General features: G+C 42.4%; 1 protein-coding gene across 3 annotated transcripts in view; it reads right to left on the bottom strand.

Moving 5' to 3' along the window:
• Positions 1-19199, bottom strand: part of GRIN1 (glutamate ionotropic receptor NMDA type subunit 1) — a 415565-nt gene that overhangs the window by 87538 nt on the left and 308828 nt on the right. For all 3 annotated transcript variants that reach the window (XM_033960212.1, XM_033960213.1, XM_033960211.1), the window contains one exon: positions 4149-4294. In XM_033960212.1, the coding sequence (XP_033816103.1) occupies positions 4149-4294 (146 nt within the window). The remainder of the gene's footprint in view (positions 1-4148; positions 4295-19199) is intronic.

Genomic DNA, 19199 nt, shown 5'->3' with positions numbered 1-19199 from the left:
TGTACATTTAGACCTTTTTCATATCTGGAGTAAATTTATGCAATCAATTTGTGCACCAAAAGGGCTAGTTCTGAGAGTTTATTTTATAAAAGGAACAGAGGCACTTATATTGCCTTTATAAAACATATAAACTTCTTAGCTTGGTGCAAAAGAACTTTAATCTGTGGTGGATCAAAATATGTCAAGCAAAAATTTCCCAACACTACTATACAATTTCACACCACTCTTGAATAGCCTACTATTATATGATAGACCATCAGAAGGTGACTATCCCAAAAGAGCAAAAGTATGCCAAAAGTTCAAAGGGGATCTGCTTCCCTGAAGCAAGAGCAGCAAAACTTGATTCACGACAAACTCTGACTACAGGTAAAATTCTGTCCGATAAAGATTTAGATTGGGATAAAGCTGCAACTCAAGGCACATACCAAAAATATGGCAAATATCAATAGTGTGCCTATATGCTGGAAACGGAGAGAGAGGAAGACCCTCAACCTCACTGTATCATTCAGTCTCATGCCCCGACCTCTTGCAATACAAGAAGAGTGGTAATTGTAATCATCTGCCCTTGTTTACTGGTGTACAGTGGGAGAACCTCATGGGTTGTTTGATGAGGTTGAATGAACACAGATCTCACACTTACTAATATGCTTTCTGCACCACTAATGCAACATTAGAAAGAAAAGAATCACTTTGTCAATGACATACAGTGGAGAGTTCTTGTGACCATCACAGAAGGGGGAGGGGGGGGAGGAAGCACTTATGATTATTACCCAAATTTTAGGTAACAATATTGGATATATATATTAAATTCTTTAGGACCCTCAGAGTTAAATATAGAAGTGGAAGGGATGACTCTGATTGGCTATTGGTTAGTTAGAGAGCACATGAATGGATAAGAACACCACTGCCATATTTATACCATTGACAAAATGAGATGCGAGAAAATGTTGTTTTTACCTGGGATCATCTGCTAGAATATATTCCTTTTATTGTCTTTATGCTTTGTACTCCAGTTGGCCATTTAACCCTGACACAGTATTTATCAGTGGTCTTTAACCTTTTTCATATAAAGGACTGCTGTGCGAATACAAGAAAGCTCTGAGGGGCGCAAAAGATTTCAAGCTTACAAAGAGTGGCCTAGTGGTTAGGGTTGCGGCCTCAGCACCCCGAAGTTGCAGGATTAAGCCCAGTGCTACTCCTTGTGACCCTGGGCATGTCACTTAACACTCCATCGCCCCAGGTACATTAGTCATATTGTAAGCCCACTGGGACAGATAAGGGGAAACACTTGAGTTCCTGAATGTAAACCGCTTAGGCTATAAGTGGAGTATAAACACTAAAATTAAATAAAGAAATAAATAAAGAAATCTTCTGATGGTCCATCATACAATAATAGGCTATAAAAAAAAGTGGTATGGAATTTATAGGGATTTTTTTGATTGCCTTTATAAAACAGGCATAAAATAAGTGCCTCTTATAATACTTCACTTAGGCCAGGGGTCTCAAAGTCCCCTCCTTGAGGGCCGCAATCCAGTTTGGTTTTCAGGATTTCCTCAATGAATATGCATGAGATCAATGTGCATGCACTGCTTTTAATGCATATTCATTGGGGAAATCCTGAAAACCAAACTGGATTGTGGCCCTCAAGGAGGGACTTTGAGATCCCTGACTTAGGCATTATGTTATGAAATGAATCCCCTATATCTTAATCACTGTGATGTACCATGCTGGTAATAACATTTTCTCCCCTCCACTGTCTAATTATTGTAGTTTTTATAAAATATCTGGTAATACTGTTTGTATTAGGAAAAAAAGAAATGCTCATCACCGCTGTATAAGGCTGCTCAAATATTTCACCAATAAAAGGAGAAATTAAATCAAACACTGAAACGATCCTTTTCAAGCTGAAAAATGTATTAATAAAGTAAGGGCAATTTTCTAAAAGTCATTTACCCTGATACACAGGCTCTTTGAGAAATGACCATGCTTTCCCTGAATAATAGAACATATGGGAATCGGGCATACATGCACTTTTATCTATGGACTAAAGAAAGTGGGCTCAGGGCCAGGTTAAGTTAGGAGAGTTAGTTTTACATTTTGAAAACTATGGGGCAATTCTATAAGTAAGTGCCTCCATTTCGGAGCCCCAAAGCTGTGCGGTGACAATCTATTCTATAAAGATATCTGGGTGCCCAGACTCAGTTATAGAATACTAGTGTAATCCAGTATTGGCACACCTTACATTTTTGTGTCCACAAATACATCAGCCACGGATCTACTATACCTGTAGTCATGTCAAAACAGCTTGCATGTTTGTAACTGACAATATTTTGTAAGTTACACGAGTGAGTGGGAGCCCTGACCACATCCCACCCATGCTCCACCCATGTGTATGCCACCTTGCATTTATGTCCTAAGCCAGTGGTTCCCAACCCTGTCCTAGAGGACCACCAGGCCAATCGGGTTTTCAGGCTAGCCCTAATGAATATGCATTAGAGAGATTTGCATAGAATGGAAGTGACAGGCAGGCAAATCTGCTCCATGCATATTCATTAAGGCTAGCCTGAAAACCCGATTGGCCTGGTGGTCCTCCAGGACAGGGTTGGGAACCACTGTCCTAAGCCACTTACACTGTCCTTACAGAACAGAGCTTAGGCTCCCTACTGGCATTTTCATGGGTAAGTGCACACATAAGCAAGTAAGTGCTAGTATTCTTTACATTACTGTGTAGAAAGGGCATATAATTGCGAACACCCAGTTATAGAATTGCCCCTCCAAGAAAAATGTACCGGCAGAAGAAGCAGGTGCAGATCTCTAAGGCTCCTTTTTCCTGGGCAGTTTTCAATGGAAAACTCTTTGTCTTTGAAAACGGATGCAAAATTTGCAGGGATAATAACTTTGCATGCTTTGTACCTGCCTGAAGTCTTGAAAATTGTTTCTTAAGTTCCTGAAAAGCATCTGTAACAAAAAACTTCCTGAGAGCATAGCTGGCCATGAAAAGGATAAAGCTAGTGGTATTCAACCCGTTTTACTCCAGAAGAGTCTACAGCACTCTGTTTTGCAATCTGATTTTTTTTGTTTTCTATTAAAAAGGATTAGAATGAATGACGGGAGTGCAGAGACCGTAAGCACTAGAGACCTAGAAAATCTGATCTTACCCCCTGTTTTACAAAGGTGCGTTAGATGTTTTAGCGCGCGCGCTGAATATACACGCACACTAACCGCTAATGCGCACATAGACTAACATGCGCTCGTTAGTGTTTAGCGCTTGCTAAAATGCCTAGCGCGCCTTTGTAAAAGGACCCCTAAATGTGCCTTGCATTAAACACAAAATCTTGTTCCATATTGGTCCATATTATTCTAGAGTGTTACTAAAGGATAACAACTAATAAGTCCAAAACTCAAAACAGAAATATTTAAGTTGTTCAGCTGTGGTCACTGAAAGGCATATCATTTCAATCCCAGTCTATAAAGAGTGGAAGGGAGAAAAAAAGCCTCAAACTTACATAGCAGCATATAACAACAAACAACTGCTTTCAGTATTATCATAGGCAGGAAAAAAAAACCCCTCAAACTCCCCCACATTACAAATCAGGTTATTACTTATTATTCTACACATGTTATTCTGTAAGGGCTCCTTTTACAAAGGTGCGTTAGGGCCTTAACGCGCAGAATAGCGTGCGCTACATTGCTGCACGTGCTAGATCTTAACGCCAGCATTGAGCTGGCGTTAGTTCTAGAAGCGTAGCGTGGATTTAGCGCACGCTAAAATCCTGTGTGCGCTAAAAACGCTAGCGCACCTTAGTAAAAGGAGCCTTAAATGTTAAGAGTAAAAAGGCCACAGTAAGGGATCACATGTAGCATCAGAACCGGAGGCTGAGTGACACTGTTTTATACTGTACTAGTCTTTGTAACTTTTAATTTCGGTAATGAAGGGATAGCATTGCAATGCTAATAATGTACTTGCACCATTTTGGAGTCCCACTTAGAATAGACACAATGATTTGATTAACACATGGATCTCATTTCACAGGGTTACCTTCTTTTATCTAGCTCTAGATTTGATCATACCGCTAATTAGAACATTAGTGTTTCATGAAAAGAAAGTAATGCACCTGTTGAATTATCTTTAAAAGGGTTTGTCATACCTGAAGGTTTTTTCTCCAGACATTAACAGCAGCAAAAGCAAGTTGCATCTGCTTTCTCCTTGCATCTTTGTGCCTTTTGTAAGCTATTTCTATGAATATTAAAAATATCCCAGCAACAATTCCTCCAGCCACCAGCATAAATACACCTGGAAGAAGTAAGAAAATTAGCACACAGAGACTAACATATGCATTCTGTTGAAATGGACTGGAAGCACCAAATAGATAAAGAAGAGGAAAATTAAGGAGCTCCAGTGAGTCAACATTCAAAAGCACTTATCCAGACAGCAGCATCAGCTATCTGGATAAATGTTGCTGACGGCATATTTAGAAATACTATTCAAATAGCGTTTCTAAATAGCCTTACAGATCACCTCTGCACTATGTGGATAATTAGCAAAGAGGAGAGTGGAAGAAAACAAGACACTCCCATAACTTATCTAGTGTTCTATCTGGATAAGGCAGAAGCTAAGGTTGTTCTAAGTTATCCAGATAAGCTGTCTGAATAGCAGACTGAACATTGTTACTATCTGAATAAGTTCTGGCACTGAGGAGGAAATTCTATAAATGGCATCTAAAAATATCTAGGTGCCTATCTCTTGCCAATCACACAAGCGTGCCTAACTTAAAATTTAGGCACCTGTAATGTAGGCCAGGGTTTTAAAGGCCTATATTATAGGCACCTACCGTATTTCCCCATGTATAGGCTGCGGCCTATACATGGGTTTTACAAATCTGTGCAGTGGGTGCAGCTTGCTTAAATGGGGCGACTTATCTAAAGACATTAAAACTCGCTGTTAGGTAAGCCGCCCCAGTAAAGGCTGCTAATCCTGAACTTAAAAAAAAAAAATCATCCCCCTTAAATACCTGAGCAAACTGGACGTCGGTGGAAGGTGCGGATGTTTGGAGTCAGTTTTGGCTGAGTTGGCGGCTTGGAATCAGGTTGGTGCCGGCCGTGGAGCTTAGGCCAAGGTCCCTCCGCGTGTGCTGAAGACATCTCCACTGGCAGGCACCTCCACGTGTGCCGCAGACATCTCCACTGGCAGACGCTGCCACCTCCAATCACGCTGTACAGGTCAGGAGCGATGTTTGCGATCTCAAGCCTCGCACTGCCCTGCTTCCTGAATGTCTGCCGTCGTGAGAACTGACGGCAGCCAATCAGGAAGCGGTGCAGGGCGAGGCTTGAGATCGCAAACATCGCTCCTGTCCTGTACAGCGTGATTGGAGGAGGCAGCTGTCCAGGAGATATTTACCAGCAGGAAGGGCGGTGAGGTTTAGAGAATCGCGCATTGTGGTGCCCAAGTCCTTCTCTGCCCTTAAACACGCCTACTTTGAAGTTAGGTGCCACTAGAATTGCACCTAAGAAGACAGGTGCCTATCATCCAATTAATTTTAATTTTTTTCAATTATGAGCTTGTTAAAGCTCATAATTGAAGACAATTTGCTAATTAAGTTAGGCGCCTATTTATTTAGGTTCCTATCTTTGGGTGCCTCTTATAGAATTTTCCCCGCCTGTCTTATCCAGATATTCAGCACTAGCCACTATCTGTATAACGGTGCTAAATATATGGATTTTTTTAACCACCATAACTGCTGTTTCAGAACAAAAAGCTTACCATAGTGGCTGAATATGGAAAGATTAGGTTCTTACCTTGTTAATCTTCTTTCTAGTAAACATACATTCTATTCCTGAACACTCAGGTAGTCTACCTCTTTTCACAAGAACTCTTGTAGGAAGCTTGATTTGCATTCTTTTGCTCCTCTTCCCAACTCTCTGGTCTGTCCTTCAACTCCTCAGTTCATAATGAAGCAGACAGTCAGCCATGGAGAAGAAACAGAAGAGGGAGGAGTACGAGGACTCTCCCCGAGAAACATGTCTGTTGCGCTCATATCATTAAACATGCAACAGAGAAATAAAACTTAACCATTTGCAATACAGAACAAGGTGAAAAATAAACAAGTCACCAACTGGAGTGTAACTTGCATTAAGAATGTGAGAGATTTGTATAGATACCCCCTAGATTTTTCAATGCGCTAATCATGGCCTCTAATCTTGTCAAGGCTAGACAAAAGAAACAAGATGTCTGAATAGCCTTATTGGTGCAGGAAGCAGGCAAATTGATAACTGACAGGGCAGGCTTCATGAATAGAATGTATGTCTACTAGAAAGAAAATTGATGAGGTAAGAACATAAGAATTGCCACTGCTGGGTCAGTCTTGCCCAGCAGTCCGCTCACATGGTGGCCCCTAGGTCAAGACCAGTGCTTCAAATGAGTCCAGTCTCACCAGTTTAGTGAAACCCTGGAGGGTGTTTTCCCCTATAACAGACTCCAGAAGAGCGTTCCAGTTTTCTACCTCTCTCTGGGTGAAGAAAATTTCCTTACGTTTGTACGGAATCTATCCCCTTTCAACTTTAGAGAGTATCCTCTCATTCTCCCTACCTTGGAGAGGGTGAACAGTCTTTTTTTCTCTACTAAGTCTATTCCCTTCAGTATTTTGAATGTTTCAATCATGTCCCCTCGCAGTCTCCTCTTTTCAAGGGAGAAGAGGCCCGGCTTCTCCAATCTCTCACTGTACGGCAACTCCTCCATTCCCTTAACCATTTTAGTTGCTCTTCTCTGGACCCTTTCGAGTAGTATCTAATCTTTCGATAGAATCTAATCTTTCCTTCTAGTATGACAGACACTCTATTCCTGAACACTTGGGACATAACAGAGCAGTCCCTCAAGCTTAGGGTAGGACAGATGAGCTTGACGTCAGAATCGAATATCCAAATGCAGAGTCCAGTTTGGCTACCATGTCTACTCTAAAAACTTAATGAATATAGTATATACAGAGAAGACCAAGTGGCAGCTCTACAGATTCTTTTTTTTTCCTCTGGGGAAATCGTCGAGAATTCTGCCCATGAGGAAGCAATGCTTCTCGTGGAATCTGCTTTCACAGATACAGGTGGATGCTTCCCACTTCCAATATAGGTGGAAGGAATGGCCATATGGATCCCCTTGAAATAGTTGCTTTGGAAGCCAGTTGACCTTTACGGGCTGCTCTAGCCAACACAAACAGATGATCTAACAATCAAAATTTGTTTGAAACCTCTAGGTATCACAGCAAGAATCTGCACACATCCAATTAAATTAACACCCAATCATGTTTTCTTGAACCAGAGGGTGTGAAGGCAGGTAAGCGTACTTCCTGGTTGTTGTGGAAGCTGAAAATCACTTTCGGCAAGAAAGATAGGACTGTGCGTTAGGACACGCCTGAACCCAGAATCCTAAGAAAAGGATCTCTGCAAGACAAAGACTAAAGTTCTGAAACTCTACAGGTAGAGGTGATCACCACTAGAAATGCCATCTTGATGGTAAGGTCCATCACAGAAGCTTGGTCCAAAGGCTCATAGGGCAGACTCACTAGCACCTGGAAAACCAGATTGAGTTCATCTAGAGATGGGAATAACTAGTGAGATCATTAAATTTGCTAATGACACAAAGTTGTTAAATTGCAAAAGGATTGTGAAAAATTGTAAGAGGAACTTGTGAGTCTAGGAGACTGGGTGTCAAAATGGCAGATGATGTTTAATGTGAACAAGTGCAAATTGATGCATGTAGGAAAGAGGAACCCAAACTATAGCCACGTGATACAGGGTTCTACAATAGGAGTCACTGCCCAGGAAAAGGATCTAGGTGTCATCACTGAGGATTCGTTGAAACCCTCAGTTCAATGTTTGGTGGCAGCTAAGAAAGCAAAGAGAATGCTAGGAATTATCAGGAAAGGAATGGAAAACAAAGATGAAAATGTTATAATGCCCTTGTATCGCTTTATGGTACAGCCACAAATCAAATACTGTGTGCAATTCTGGTTGCTATATCTCAAAAAAGATGTCGCAGAATTATAAAAGATACAGAGAAGAGTGACGAAAATGATAAAAGGGATGGTACAACTTCCCTAAGAGGAAAGGCTAAAGCGGCTAGGGCTCTTCAGCTTGGAGCAGAGATGGCTCAGAGGGGTGATATGAAGAGGTCTATAAAATACTGAGTGGAGTGGAAAGGGTAGATGTGAATCACTTGTTTACTCTTTCCAAAATACTAGGACTAGAAGGCTACTAAGTAGTAGATTTAAAACAGACTGGATGAAATATTTCTTCATACACTCTGGAATTTGTTGCCAGAGAATGTGATGAAATCAGTTATCTTAGATTACATTACATTAGTGATTTCTATTCCGCTTGTGCCTTGCGGTTCTAAGCGGATTACATTAGAAGATGGCTGGTCATTTCCAGGCGATGACAATACAATACTTTACAAACTTTGCATACCTTACTTTACATAACTTTTCATACATAGCTTTACGTAGATTTACTTTGCATTACTTTGCATTACCTTAAAGTACTTACATAACTTTACATTACATTATTTTACATAGCATAACTTTACATTACAGAAAGCTAGATTCAGTTTATAAGTAGAGGTATCGGACGTTTTGAGATATTTAGTGGTTACAATGTTTCCGGGTATGTATTGAAGTATCGTCATAGAGACTTGATTAGATGTTGCCTGAAAGGGAGGAATTGCAAGGAAAGTGCGGTAGGGATAGGAAATGAGGGGAGATTAGGTTGTTGGGATGTGTTTTTTTGAAGAGTATGGTTTTGATATCTTTTCGGAACGCTTTATAGACAGTAGTTGTGATCAGCAGCTTGGAGATGGTGGGGTCAAGTTTCGCTGCCTGTGTAGCAAGTAGGTTGCCATATAGTTTTTTGCATCTAGTGCCTTTGAGTGGGGGGTAGGTGAACAGGATCTGGGTTCTCCTTATTCTGGGTGAAAGGTTTCGGTGTAGGCGGTTGTTTAGGTAGATAGGTGCAGTTCCGTTTAGTACTTTGAATAGTAGACAGTATAGTTTGAATTGGGTTCTTGCTCGTATCGGTAGCCAGTGAGAGTCTAGATAGGCATTGGTGATGTGATCATATTTTCCTAGCGAATAGATGAGTCTGAGAGCTGTGTTCTGTACTGTCTGTAGTTGTTTAATCATGTTGGTGGGACATGGTAGATAAAGGATGTTGCAGTAGTCTACAAGTCCTAGCACAAGTGATTGGACTATGATCCTGTATTGTACTTTGTCAAAGAATTTTCTTATTTTCCGCAGGTTGCGCATGGTGAAGAAAGCTTTTTGGATAGTTTTGTTAGTATGTATCTGCATTGTGCAGCACCTGTCTATCATTACTCCCAGAATTTTGAGCGAGGGCTGTATTGGGTATTTGACTGCATTTGCCACCAATTCAGTTAAGGTTGGTTCTTTGTCTTTTTCTAGCAGTAGGAATTTGGTTTTATCCATGTTCAGCTTCAGTTTGTGGTTAGTCATCCATGTTTCTACAGTTTCCAATGTTGTTTTCAGGCGTCCTGATGAGTTGGGGTCTTGAATGTTGAAGGGGAGAAGGATTGTTATGTCGTCTGCGTAGCTGAATGATACTATATTTAGGGTGTCTAGGGTTGTGCCCAGGGAGGATACGAAGAGGTTGAATAGTATGGGCGATAATGGAGATCCTTGCGGTACTCCGCAGGGGTTTGACCAAGGGTCTGATATGAGATCTTTTGACTTTACTCTATAAGTTCTAGTTTTAAGGAATCCTTGGAACCAGTTGAGCACCCTACCCGAGATCCCTATGGCATCTAGTATCTGGAGTAGTATGGAGTGGTCTACTAGGTCGAAAGCTGCTGAAAGATCTAGTTGGATGATTAGTATCCTGTTTCCTTTACTGAGGTGCTGTCGGGCTATATCCATTAGAGATACGAGTAGTGTCTCTGTGCTGTGGTTTTTTCTGAATCCTGATTGTGATGGATGTAGTATGTTGTGGTCTTCTAGGTAGTTGGAGATATATTGTGCTACAAGACCTTCTATTAGTTTGACGTATAATGGGATTGAGGCGATGGGTCTGTAGTTGGCTGGGTTATTAATTGGGGCTTTGAGGTCTTTCGGTATGGGGGTGATTATTATCTCGCCTAGTTCTGATGGGAACTGACCATCAGTGAGCGTGGATTGTAACCATTTCATGAGGCTGGCTTTGAACTTGATGGATGCGGTTGTTAGCAGGTACGATGGGCAGTTATTCAGATCACATGATGTTTGACTGTATTTGTTGTAGAGTTGGTTCATGTCAGTCCATTGTACTTTAGGGAAGTTAGTCCAAGTTCTGTCTGCTAATATGGCTTCATCCATTGTTGGATTTAATATAATCTCATCGAGGATGGTTAATGATTTGTTGAAGGTGGTTCTGATAGTGGTGATTTTGTGCTTGAAGTAGTCTGCTAATTGGTGGGCTGAGGGAGATTGGTTTCCTTGGGTGGCTAGGAAAGGTTTAGTGTCAGTGAGTTTTCTTACAAGATTGAAAAGTACTTTTGAGTCTGGTGTTTCAGTGCCAATTAGTTTGGAGTAATAGGCTTTCCGTTTTTCCTTTAATTTGATTTTATACTGTTTGATTTGGTTTCTCCATGCTGTTTTAGGTTGGTCGTATTTCTGTTTTTTCCATATTCTTTCGAGGTGTCTACAATGCCTTTTTAAATGGAGTAGTTCGGAGTCGAACCATTTGTCTGAGGGTCTACAGATTTTGTTTTTAGTTTTTATTGGGGCTAGCTTGTTCATTGTAGATTCAATTAGTGTACGCCAGTGAGTTACGAATTCTTTGGGGTTGATGTGGTTGATTGCGAGGTCTACAGTGTCCCAAAAGGTAGTGGGATTGATTTTCTGTCGTGTATTGAAGAGTGTTTTTTGGGGTGCGAGTTTGTGGTTGTTTTGAGGCCAGTTTATAGTGAAGGTGTATTTATAGTGATCTGACCAGAGAGAGGGGTGCAAGGCACCATTAGATATGTGGATGTTTTGTGTGTCGAGGTTAGGGGACGCGAATGCTGTAATGTCAAGTTGGTGGCCTTTTTCGTGTGTGGGTTCGGGGTTAAGGATCTGGTAAGATAGTGTATTGAGATATGAAAGTATTCCCTCTACTTGGTTGGAGGAGTGATCGTCTAGATGGAGATTTATGTCTCCGAGGAGTAAGTTATGTGTGGAAGTTAGTGAGTTCTGGAAAATGAATTCTTCGAGTTCTTGTTTTGAGAAGTTCAATTTTCCTGGTGTGACATAGCAGAGAAGACAAGTCAGGTTTCCTGTGAGTGTGTTTATCGGAGAGTTGACAGGCTAGAAGGTCCAGATGAGGGGATGAGTGCTTGACTAGGACTTTTAGGTTGAGGTTGTTTTTTACTGGGATGGCTAGCCCTCCCCCTCGTTTGTTTCTCGACAGACTAGCTCTAGTTTATATCCTTTTAGGCAGAATTCTATTATGCTTGGGTCAGAGTCCGATGTGAGCCAAGTTTCAGCTAAGAATAGGCAGCCTAGTTGTTCTTTAGTCAGCCAATCCTTGATTAGTTCCACCTTCGGACTGATTGATCTTATGTTCATGTATGCGCATTCTATTGGTGCAAATTTTGTGAGGGAGATGGGGGTACTGATTGAGTTGAGGAAGATTCTTGGAGGTGTCTGGTGTTTTTGAGTGTTTGTCTTGGGCTTTGGCGGAGGTTGTTTTCCCCAGATAGTAGGAATGCTTTCTTGGCTGGAGAATGGACATGGTGTCAGAGTTCTAGGGGTGTGGAGTTTCCTAGCTGATTGGGTTTGTCTGTAGGATGTGTCAGGATTGGGATAGAGTATGTATGGTATCCTGCTGTTTTCCAGTTGGATATGAGAAGGGAGAGCAACAGGAGGACAAGCATGATTTTAGGTGGACGGGTTGCCATTGTTGATGAATAAAGGTGCTGGGGAGTTGGTTGCTGGGTAAGCGATTTGTTTGATCTGACAGTGTTTTTTATATCTTGGCTGTGACCTTTGCCGTTATGGGAGAACCGGCAGGGTTTAAAAAAGGTTTGGATAATTTCCTAAAAGAGAAGTCCATAGGTCATTATTGAGATGGCCGCACCTCGAATACTGTGTGCAATTCCGGTCGCCATATCAAAAAAGATGTAGCAGAATTAGAAAAGGTACAGAGAAGGGTGACGAAAATGATAAAAGGGATGGGATGACTTCCCTATGAGGAAAGGCTAAAGTGGCTAGGGCTCTTCAGCCTGGAGAAGAAAATGCTCAGGTCTATAAAATACTGAGTGGAGTGAAAAGGGTAGATGTGAATCACCTGTTTACTCTTTCCAAAAATACTAGGACTAGAAGGCATGCGATGAAGCTACTAAGTAGAAAATTTAAAAAAGACTGGAAAAAAATTTCTTCACGTGAATGTATAATTAAACTCTGAAATTCATTGCCAGAGAATGTGGTGAAATCAGTTATCTTAGCAGGGTTTAAATAAGGTTTGGATAATTTCCTAAAAGAGAAGTCGGCCATCGGCATAGGGGGGCAGTTTTTTTACCTGGCTGCAGATATTATACACAAAGCCTCTGGCTGCTCTTTGAATAAATGGAGGTTACATAGACAACTTTACATTGACGAGGGGGACCAGGCAAGGGTGCACTTTATCACCTCTGCTTTTTGCTTTCGCTATGGAACCCTTTGCCAATCATGTTCACTCCCAGCAGAAAATTAGTGGTATTCTGTGTGGTGAGCTTCAGACTAAATTACTTTTGTTTGCAGATGATATTATCCTTACTCTCATACATCCTCAGACCTCCTTACCGGGAATCATTGAAGAACTTGCCCAATATGCCATGGTCTCTGGTTTCAAAACTAATATGGACAAATCAGAGATCTTTAATGTATTGATGGACCACAGAGCATGCGCCATGTTAAAATCTAATTATCCCTTTAAATGGGCATCCAAATATATTTGTTATTTGGGAGTTAACATTGCGGCTCAGGCCCATTCTTTATTTGAACTTAGGGTAGTCCTAAAGGCTGCATTATTGGGCATTGTACTGAAGAGTCATTGTACAACATTTTTCTTTTATTTGGACAATGGGGGAGGGAGGAGCTTGCTGTTTTTTCTGTTGTTATGTTTAGCTTGATGTATTATTGTTGCAAAAACTTTCAATAAAAATATTTAACAACCAAAAAAAAGGAACTGCTAGTTTGCCCTTGGGGAAGGTTCATGGTGCCGTGGGCAGCTCGAAGGGCAAAACTGTTAACTGAAAGTGTTATTCAACACATGGAACTGCAAAACTTCCTGTGGTCTGGAAAAATGGCCGATAGCCCTCCATAAATTCAGGAAGGCATGAAATTCCCCTAGCACCACTGATGCAATCACCAACCTCACTATCTCCACTTAGAAGTATAGTATTTTGAGGGACGCATTCCCTGCTATGAGGTCTAAAATCAGATTCCAGTCTTTGGAGTCTCTCTTGGACACAGTAAAGTATACCGAGTATCTGCTGGAGCCTGAGTCTTCCTTTGAGATGGGCTCTATGGCTCCCAGATCTAGCAATCTTTGCATTGTTGCTCTGACTTTGACCACTTTTTCTGGCTCTCCCCACTGGAGAGTCTATAGAAAGGTCTGGGAGGGGACAAAAGAACTTGAGCTTGCACCCCTCCTGTATAATTACCAGCACCTAGCGATCTGTGGTGATCTCCACTCAAGCCCCCAAATAGGCTGATAACCTCCTTCTGGTGAGTGGAGGTTTGGCTGACGACTTGGCATCATAATTGCTTCCTTGGAGCAGCAGTGGAGCAGGATTCTGAAGATTGAGGATACCTGACCCCTCCAAATCTTTGTCTGGATTTCTGAAATGATCTATGGCCTGGAGGCCCTCCTGAGAACTGGCAGAATCACCTGAAGGTCCGAAAATTACCATGACCTGTCCCCCTAGGGACTCGAGGCTTGCTGTTCGGTAAGAATTTCAGATTATGGTCCTGCACACTGGTCATAAGATCATCCAGGCCTTTCCCAAAAATTAACTGTCCCTTAACTAGCAGTTTACACAGAGTTGCCATTGAGGAGGAATTGCCCTTGCCCACTGTCTGATCCATAGCATCCTGCGGAATAAGATGACATTTTGCTCACGACTCTGAAAAGGTCATACAGAACAGCCACATTATCCACCTCAGTTATTAAAAACAGGAAATCTTTGTCTATGATAGTGTCTGGATTGTGGCGCAACTTAGGGTAGCAAGTTCAGGTGATGAAAGATGCTGCTACAGCTGCTTTTAATCATGAGGCTGTGACCTCAAGAACATTTTGTACATAAATTTAATCTGCGGACCTGGGCATCCTTCAATACCATGCCATCCTCACTGGGAAGGGAGGTACGTTTGGTAACCAGCGCCACCAATGAATCCACTTTCGGGGGAACAAAAGGCTGGTTAAATGCAGCATCCATTGGACAGAACTTTGACATAGCTTTGGCCACCTGAAGGGGCCCCACTGTTACCTCCCAAAAATCCATAAGTATTATTGTAATGTGAGGGAAAGCAAGAGGACTGTGCCTTGGTGCTGCTTATAAGTGAGCACTGCATGTCAGAGGACTAAGAAGCCTCTAGCTTCAATTCTTGGAAGGATTCCATGATTATCTGCAAAAGTGCTGATGGTTTAAACAGCCTGCACACAGTTGGGCCCTCGCTAAGATCAGGGTCCTCCCCCGGATCCAGATCTGGCCCCCCCTAGAGATGAAGCCACATCTCCTGCTATATAGGACCCTGACTCGGAGAGTAAAGACATAGAAACAGAGTCATTTACACCCCCATCATGCTTCAAATGAACTTCCTTGACATGCGCATGGCACTACTGCTGGGGAACTACTCTCTTAGGGGGAGGGAACCCCTGGCGCCAGCAGGGCCGTGATCCCTGAGGATTCCATACAGCCCCTGGTTAAGCATGTGAGCTGCAAACATCATTTTAATGAACTCGGGGAGGGGGGAGAACCCTGACCAGGATGTCCAGATGGTCACTGCAGATGCTGCCTAGTCCCTTACTGGGGTTTTACAGCTGCGTTACGGCTGTGTTTCACTTGTGCTATTCTCCAGCTCAAATGTGGACTTTTTCCTCTGTTCCTAAAACCAACTGGGTACTGAGGGATCAGAGGAGGCTAAGCCAGCTGCTCCCACCCCCCTCAAATGCTGCACGGCACGTGGAACACAGATGCTCCTCAGACAGCCAACCACCACAAATTTGCTTTCAAATCAGGAAATCCAAGATGGCTGTGGTGGCAGTGATTTTAGTGCCAAAAACAGCCCGGGGGAGTTACACTGAAAAATGAAAAATAGCGATTTAAGGATTTTAGAGGTAGAGGAATCTAACTCTAACCCCAGAAGTGAAGAAAATCTGATTTTGAAGGACCCTCCCCCCACGATTTGGTCAGCTTGTTACTCCTTGAGCCATGCTATGTGCTGGGAGTTGCAAGTGTGGAAGTTGCAAACAGCTTACAAGGAGAATCTCTGCCTCAACAAGCCTGCAATCCAGAACTTATGCACACAAAACGGGGTGAGGAAAGAAGTCAGCCCCTATTCTGGATAAAAACCACAACCGAGTCATGTAGCCTGTGCTCAAGCCCACTGTGGACAAACCTGGGGAAAGCTATGCTCCCAAGGAAATAGTCTCTGAGCCCTCAAACTCTCCATGTAGGCCAGGTGTGCCCAACACGTCGATCGCGATCGACCGGTAGCTCAGGAAGGCAACCTGAGTCGATCGCAGAGCCCATCCCGGGCTCCGTAATAGACTCGTGTTGCCGTCCCGATCTACCGGGCCTATCAGCCTTCCTCTCCCTGACGTCAAAGACACCGACGCCGGGCATTAGGCTGTTTTTGTCATTTCGGGGGGGGGGGGGGGGGGTGTGGCAGCGGCAGCAGCAGCAGCAGCCTAAAAAATAAATCATCCTGGCCGGGGTCGGTGTCATGCTCCGGAGCTTCTACAGCCTTCCTATCTCCCTCTCCTTTCTACCTGCTTCCGGCCACACGCCCTGCTCCGCGGCTCTTTTCGGCAACTCAGCAGCAGCGATCGACACAAGCTTCTGACATCGGGGCCTACCCTCTGCGAGTCCTGCTTGTTTCAATTTCCTTTTTCCACAAAGGCGGGACTCGTAGAGGGAAGGCCTCGATGTCGACAGCTTGTCTTGATCACCGCTGCTGACGAGTTGCTGAAGAGAGACGCGGAGCAAGGGGGTGTTGCCAGGTGCAGGTAGAAGGGAGAGGGCCAGATGCAGGACTCTTGGGTGAGGGAGGAGAAGAGAGAGAGAAAGAGAGAGGGGAGGGAAACAAAAGGAAATATTTCATACTGGGCTGGGCCGGAGTGGAGGGAGGGTGGAAAGATTCTGGCTACAGGGTGCAGTAACAAAGGAAAAGGGGGGAAAACTGAAAATGGAGATAGTAACAAAAAGAAGAGAAAGGGTAAGCAGGACCTACTGAATAAGGATAGAGATACAGAGGGGACATGAAGAGGAGGTGAAATAGAGACATAGAAGTAATGTTGAAAAAGTGTGTGTGGGGGGAGAGATAAAGACATTGAAAGGGCAAATGGTGAACATGGGGTAAAGACAAGGACAGAGACAAATGAAGATTCTGAAAAAGTGGTGAGATGGACACAAAGAAGGGTGATGCTGGAAAATAGGTGGAATGGTAATTCTGACAGACACAGAAGGGAAATGCTGGATCAAGGAGAGATGGGGCTCAGGCTGGATGGAATGAGGAGAAATGCCTTGTTTTCCCAGAACTTCCTCTCCTACGTCAGAATTGACGTCAGGGAGCGGAATGCTGATCAGCGCGACGCTTCTGCAGGGAAAGCTTGGGATGGCGGTGGCTTGGGGGCTGTTCCCGATGGTGGTGGCAGCAAACCGAGTGGCTTGGGGGAGGGCACGGAGAAAGAAAGAAAGGGGGCAGACAGGGAGACAGAAAGAAGGGGGAACAGGGAGACAGAAAGAAAAGGTTGGGGGAGAGAATGAGGTCTGGAGGAGAGGAAACATACAGGAGTCTGAAAGAAAGGAAGAAAGATTGGATGCACAGTCAGAAGAAGAAAGTGCAACCAGAGACTCATGAAATCACCAAACAGCAAAGGTAGGAAAAATGATTTTATTTTCAATTTAGTGATCAAAATGTGTCTGTTTTGAGAATTTATATCTGCTGTCTATATTTTGCACTATGGCTCCCTTTTAGCGTTTTTTAGCGCAGGGAGCCTATGAGCATTGAGAGCAGCGCGAGGCATTCAGCGTAACTCCCTGTGCTAAAACCTACTATTGTGGTTTAGTAAAAAGGGAGGTGGTGTATTTGTCTATTTTTGTATTTTGTTACTGAGGTGACATTGCATAGAGTCATCTGCCGTGACCTCTTTGAAAAAACCCGGAATATGAATAATTAACATTTTCTCTGCCTTTCAGTGTGCTTTGTGTGTTTTTTTAAATTTTATTGTTGGTAGATCATTTTGACTTAGTCATTATAAAAGTAGCTCGCAAGCCCATAAAGTGTTGGCACCCCTGATGTAGGCTGTCCAAGTGGATGCATTGCCAAGCAGCCTGCCCCTTGGAAGCAGACTCTCGACCTCAGAGTCTCCTCTCCCACAGTCAGAGCTGTCCCACAAAGGGAATCCTCTGCAGCATTGAAAATACAAATGGTAGCGAAAAAGACTGAGTTTAAAATGAAAAGAAATATGAGCAGAAAAGATAAGCTCCTACAGTCTTGCAAGTAGGAAGATAGCTGAGGAGTTGAAGGACAGCCCAGAGGGATGGGAGGAGGAGCAAAAGAATGCAAGAATTCTTGTGAGAAGAGGTTGACTACCCGAATGTTCAGGAACAGAATGTCTGTCGTATTAGAACAACCCTTAGGTTTTTATTAACTTTAACTTTTCTTCCATTGCAATCAGGATTTTTTTGGTAGGGCACCTTTTACAAAGTCACGAAAGCCCACAGTAATTGAATGGGTTTTGGTGCATTTACTATGGCAGCATTGCTACTGCGGCTTTGTAAAAGGTGCCCTTAATTTGTAACTTTAAATTACAAGTTTCAAAAGAAACTACAAAGAAAAGGTATAAGCTGATGAGTATCAAATAAAAATATGAAGTAAAACACTAAATAGATAATAGAAACTGTTTGAAATCACTAACCCACATTAAGGGAGAATAAAAGTTAAAGTGACCAGCATAATAAAGGAAATGAAAGATTCATATCTCAGAACCTCATAATTATGGTGAAAATTTATCAGACCTTATCTACCAGTTGAGTGCTGAAAAGTTCTCAGCCCAACTAAAAGAATAACGTGAATATGGTTCAATCAATAATCTGAAACAATGTCAAAAACATAGAATTTTGTTTCTGCAAATTGGCACGTAACGAAATAAGATAACACCCTTTTGGCAAAATAAGACTTGGAATTTAGGATGTTGGTTGGTTGGGCTGAGAACTTTTCAGCACCCCCCTCATATTAATCCCACTGGACACAAAGATTTTGCTTCTTCAATACTTTCAGGTGTATCTTGTAGACTTTGGGCTGCTGATCAGGAAAATCATGTGTAAAATTATGAATCACATACCGTTTTAACAAAAAAATACATTTTTACAATTTTCAGGCTAATGCAATTAATTCTTAGCCTAATTCTCAATATAGACCTATTGGTCACGTAATACCTTGCTGGATATAGTGTGGTCATGTCCAGGGCAGGTTGCAAAACGTCCATGGAAATTATGCATTTGGGAAACCTGGTCATACTTATACATGGGCTTGATGGATACTGCCTGAAAAGGCTATATAAAGGCAAATGAAAACATGGAACTGCTGTTAAAGCATATCCAGTACACAAAGTACAAATGGAACATCTACAGTGATCTTAAAGGCATTTTTGTCAGTCCACAAATCAGACACGTCATCAATGATGAGAGTTTTGAAGATCTATTAGTCGGGCCAGAGAAAATCGCCTGGAAAGCATTCAAGGATGTCACTGAAAATTTTCTTGACGGTTACAGAGCACCAAACTATATTCAACTGGTTGACAAACTACTTAGAACTATTTAAAGAGGGGGGGATTTTAAGTATAACATCTTATATAAAGTAATTTAATTATTTATTATGAAGGGGTGGGAAGGGAGGGAGGTAAGATTTTATGATTGGTATTATTGCTGAATATTAAGTGATATTCTCAATGTGCAAATATGTTTATGTATTATC

Source organism: Geotrypetes seraphini, chromosome 10 (genome assembly GCF_902459505.1).
Source record: "Geotrypetes seraphini chromosome 10, aGeoSer1.1, whole genome shotgun sequence".
Taxonomy (NCBI): domain Eukaryota; kingdom Metazoa; phylum Chordata; class Amphibia; order Gymnophiona; family Dermophiidae; genus Geotrypetes; species Geotrypetes seraphini.
Note: the sequence above shows the minus strand (reverse complement) of the source record. Positions and strands in the feature narration are given on the sequence as shown.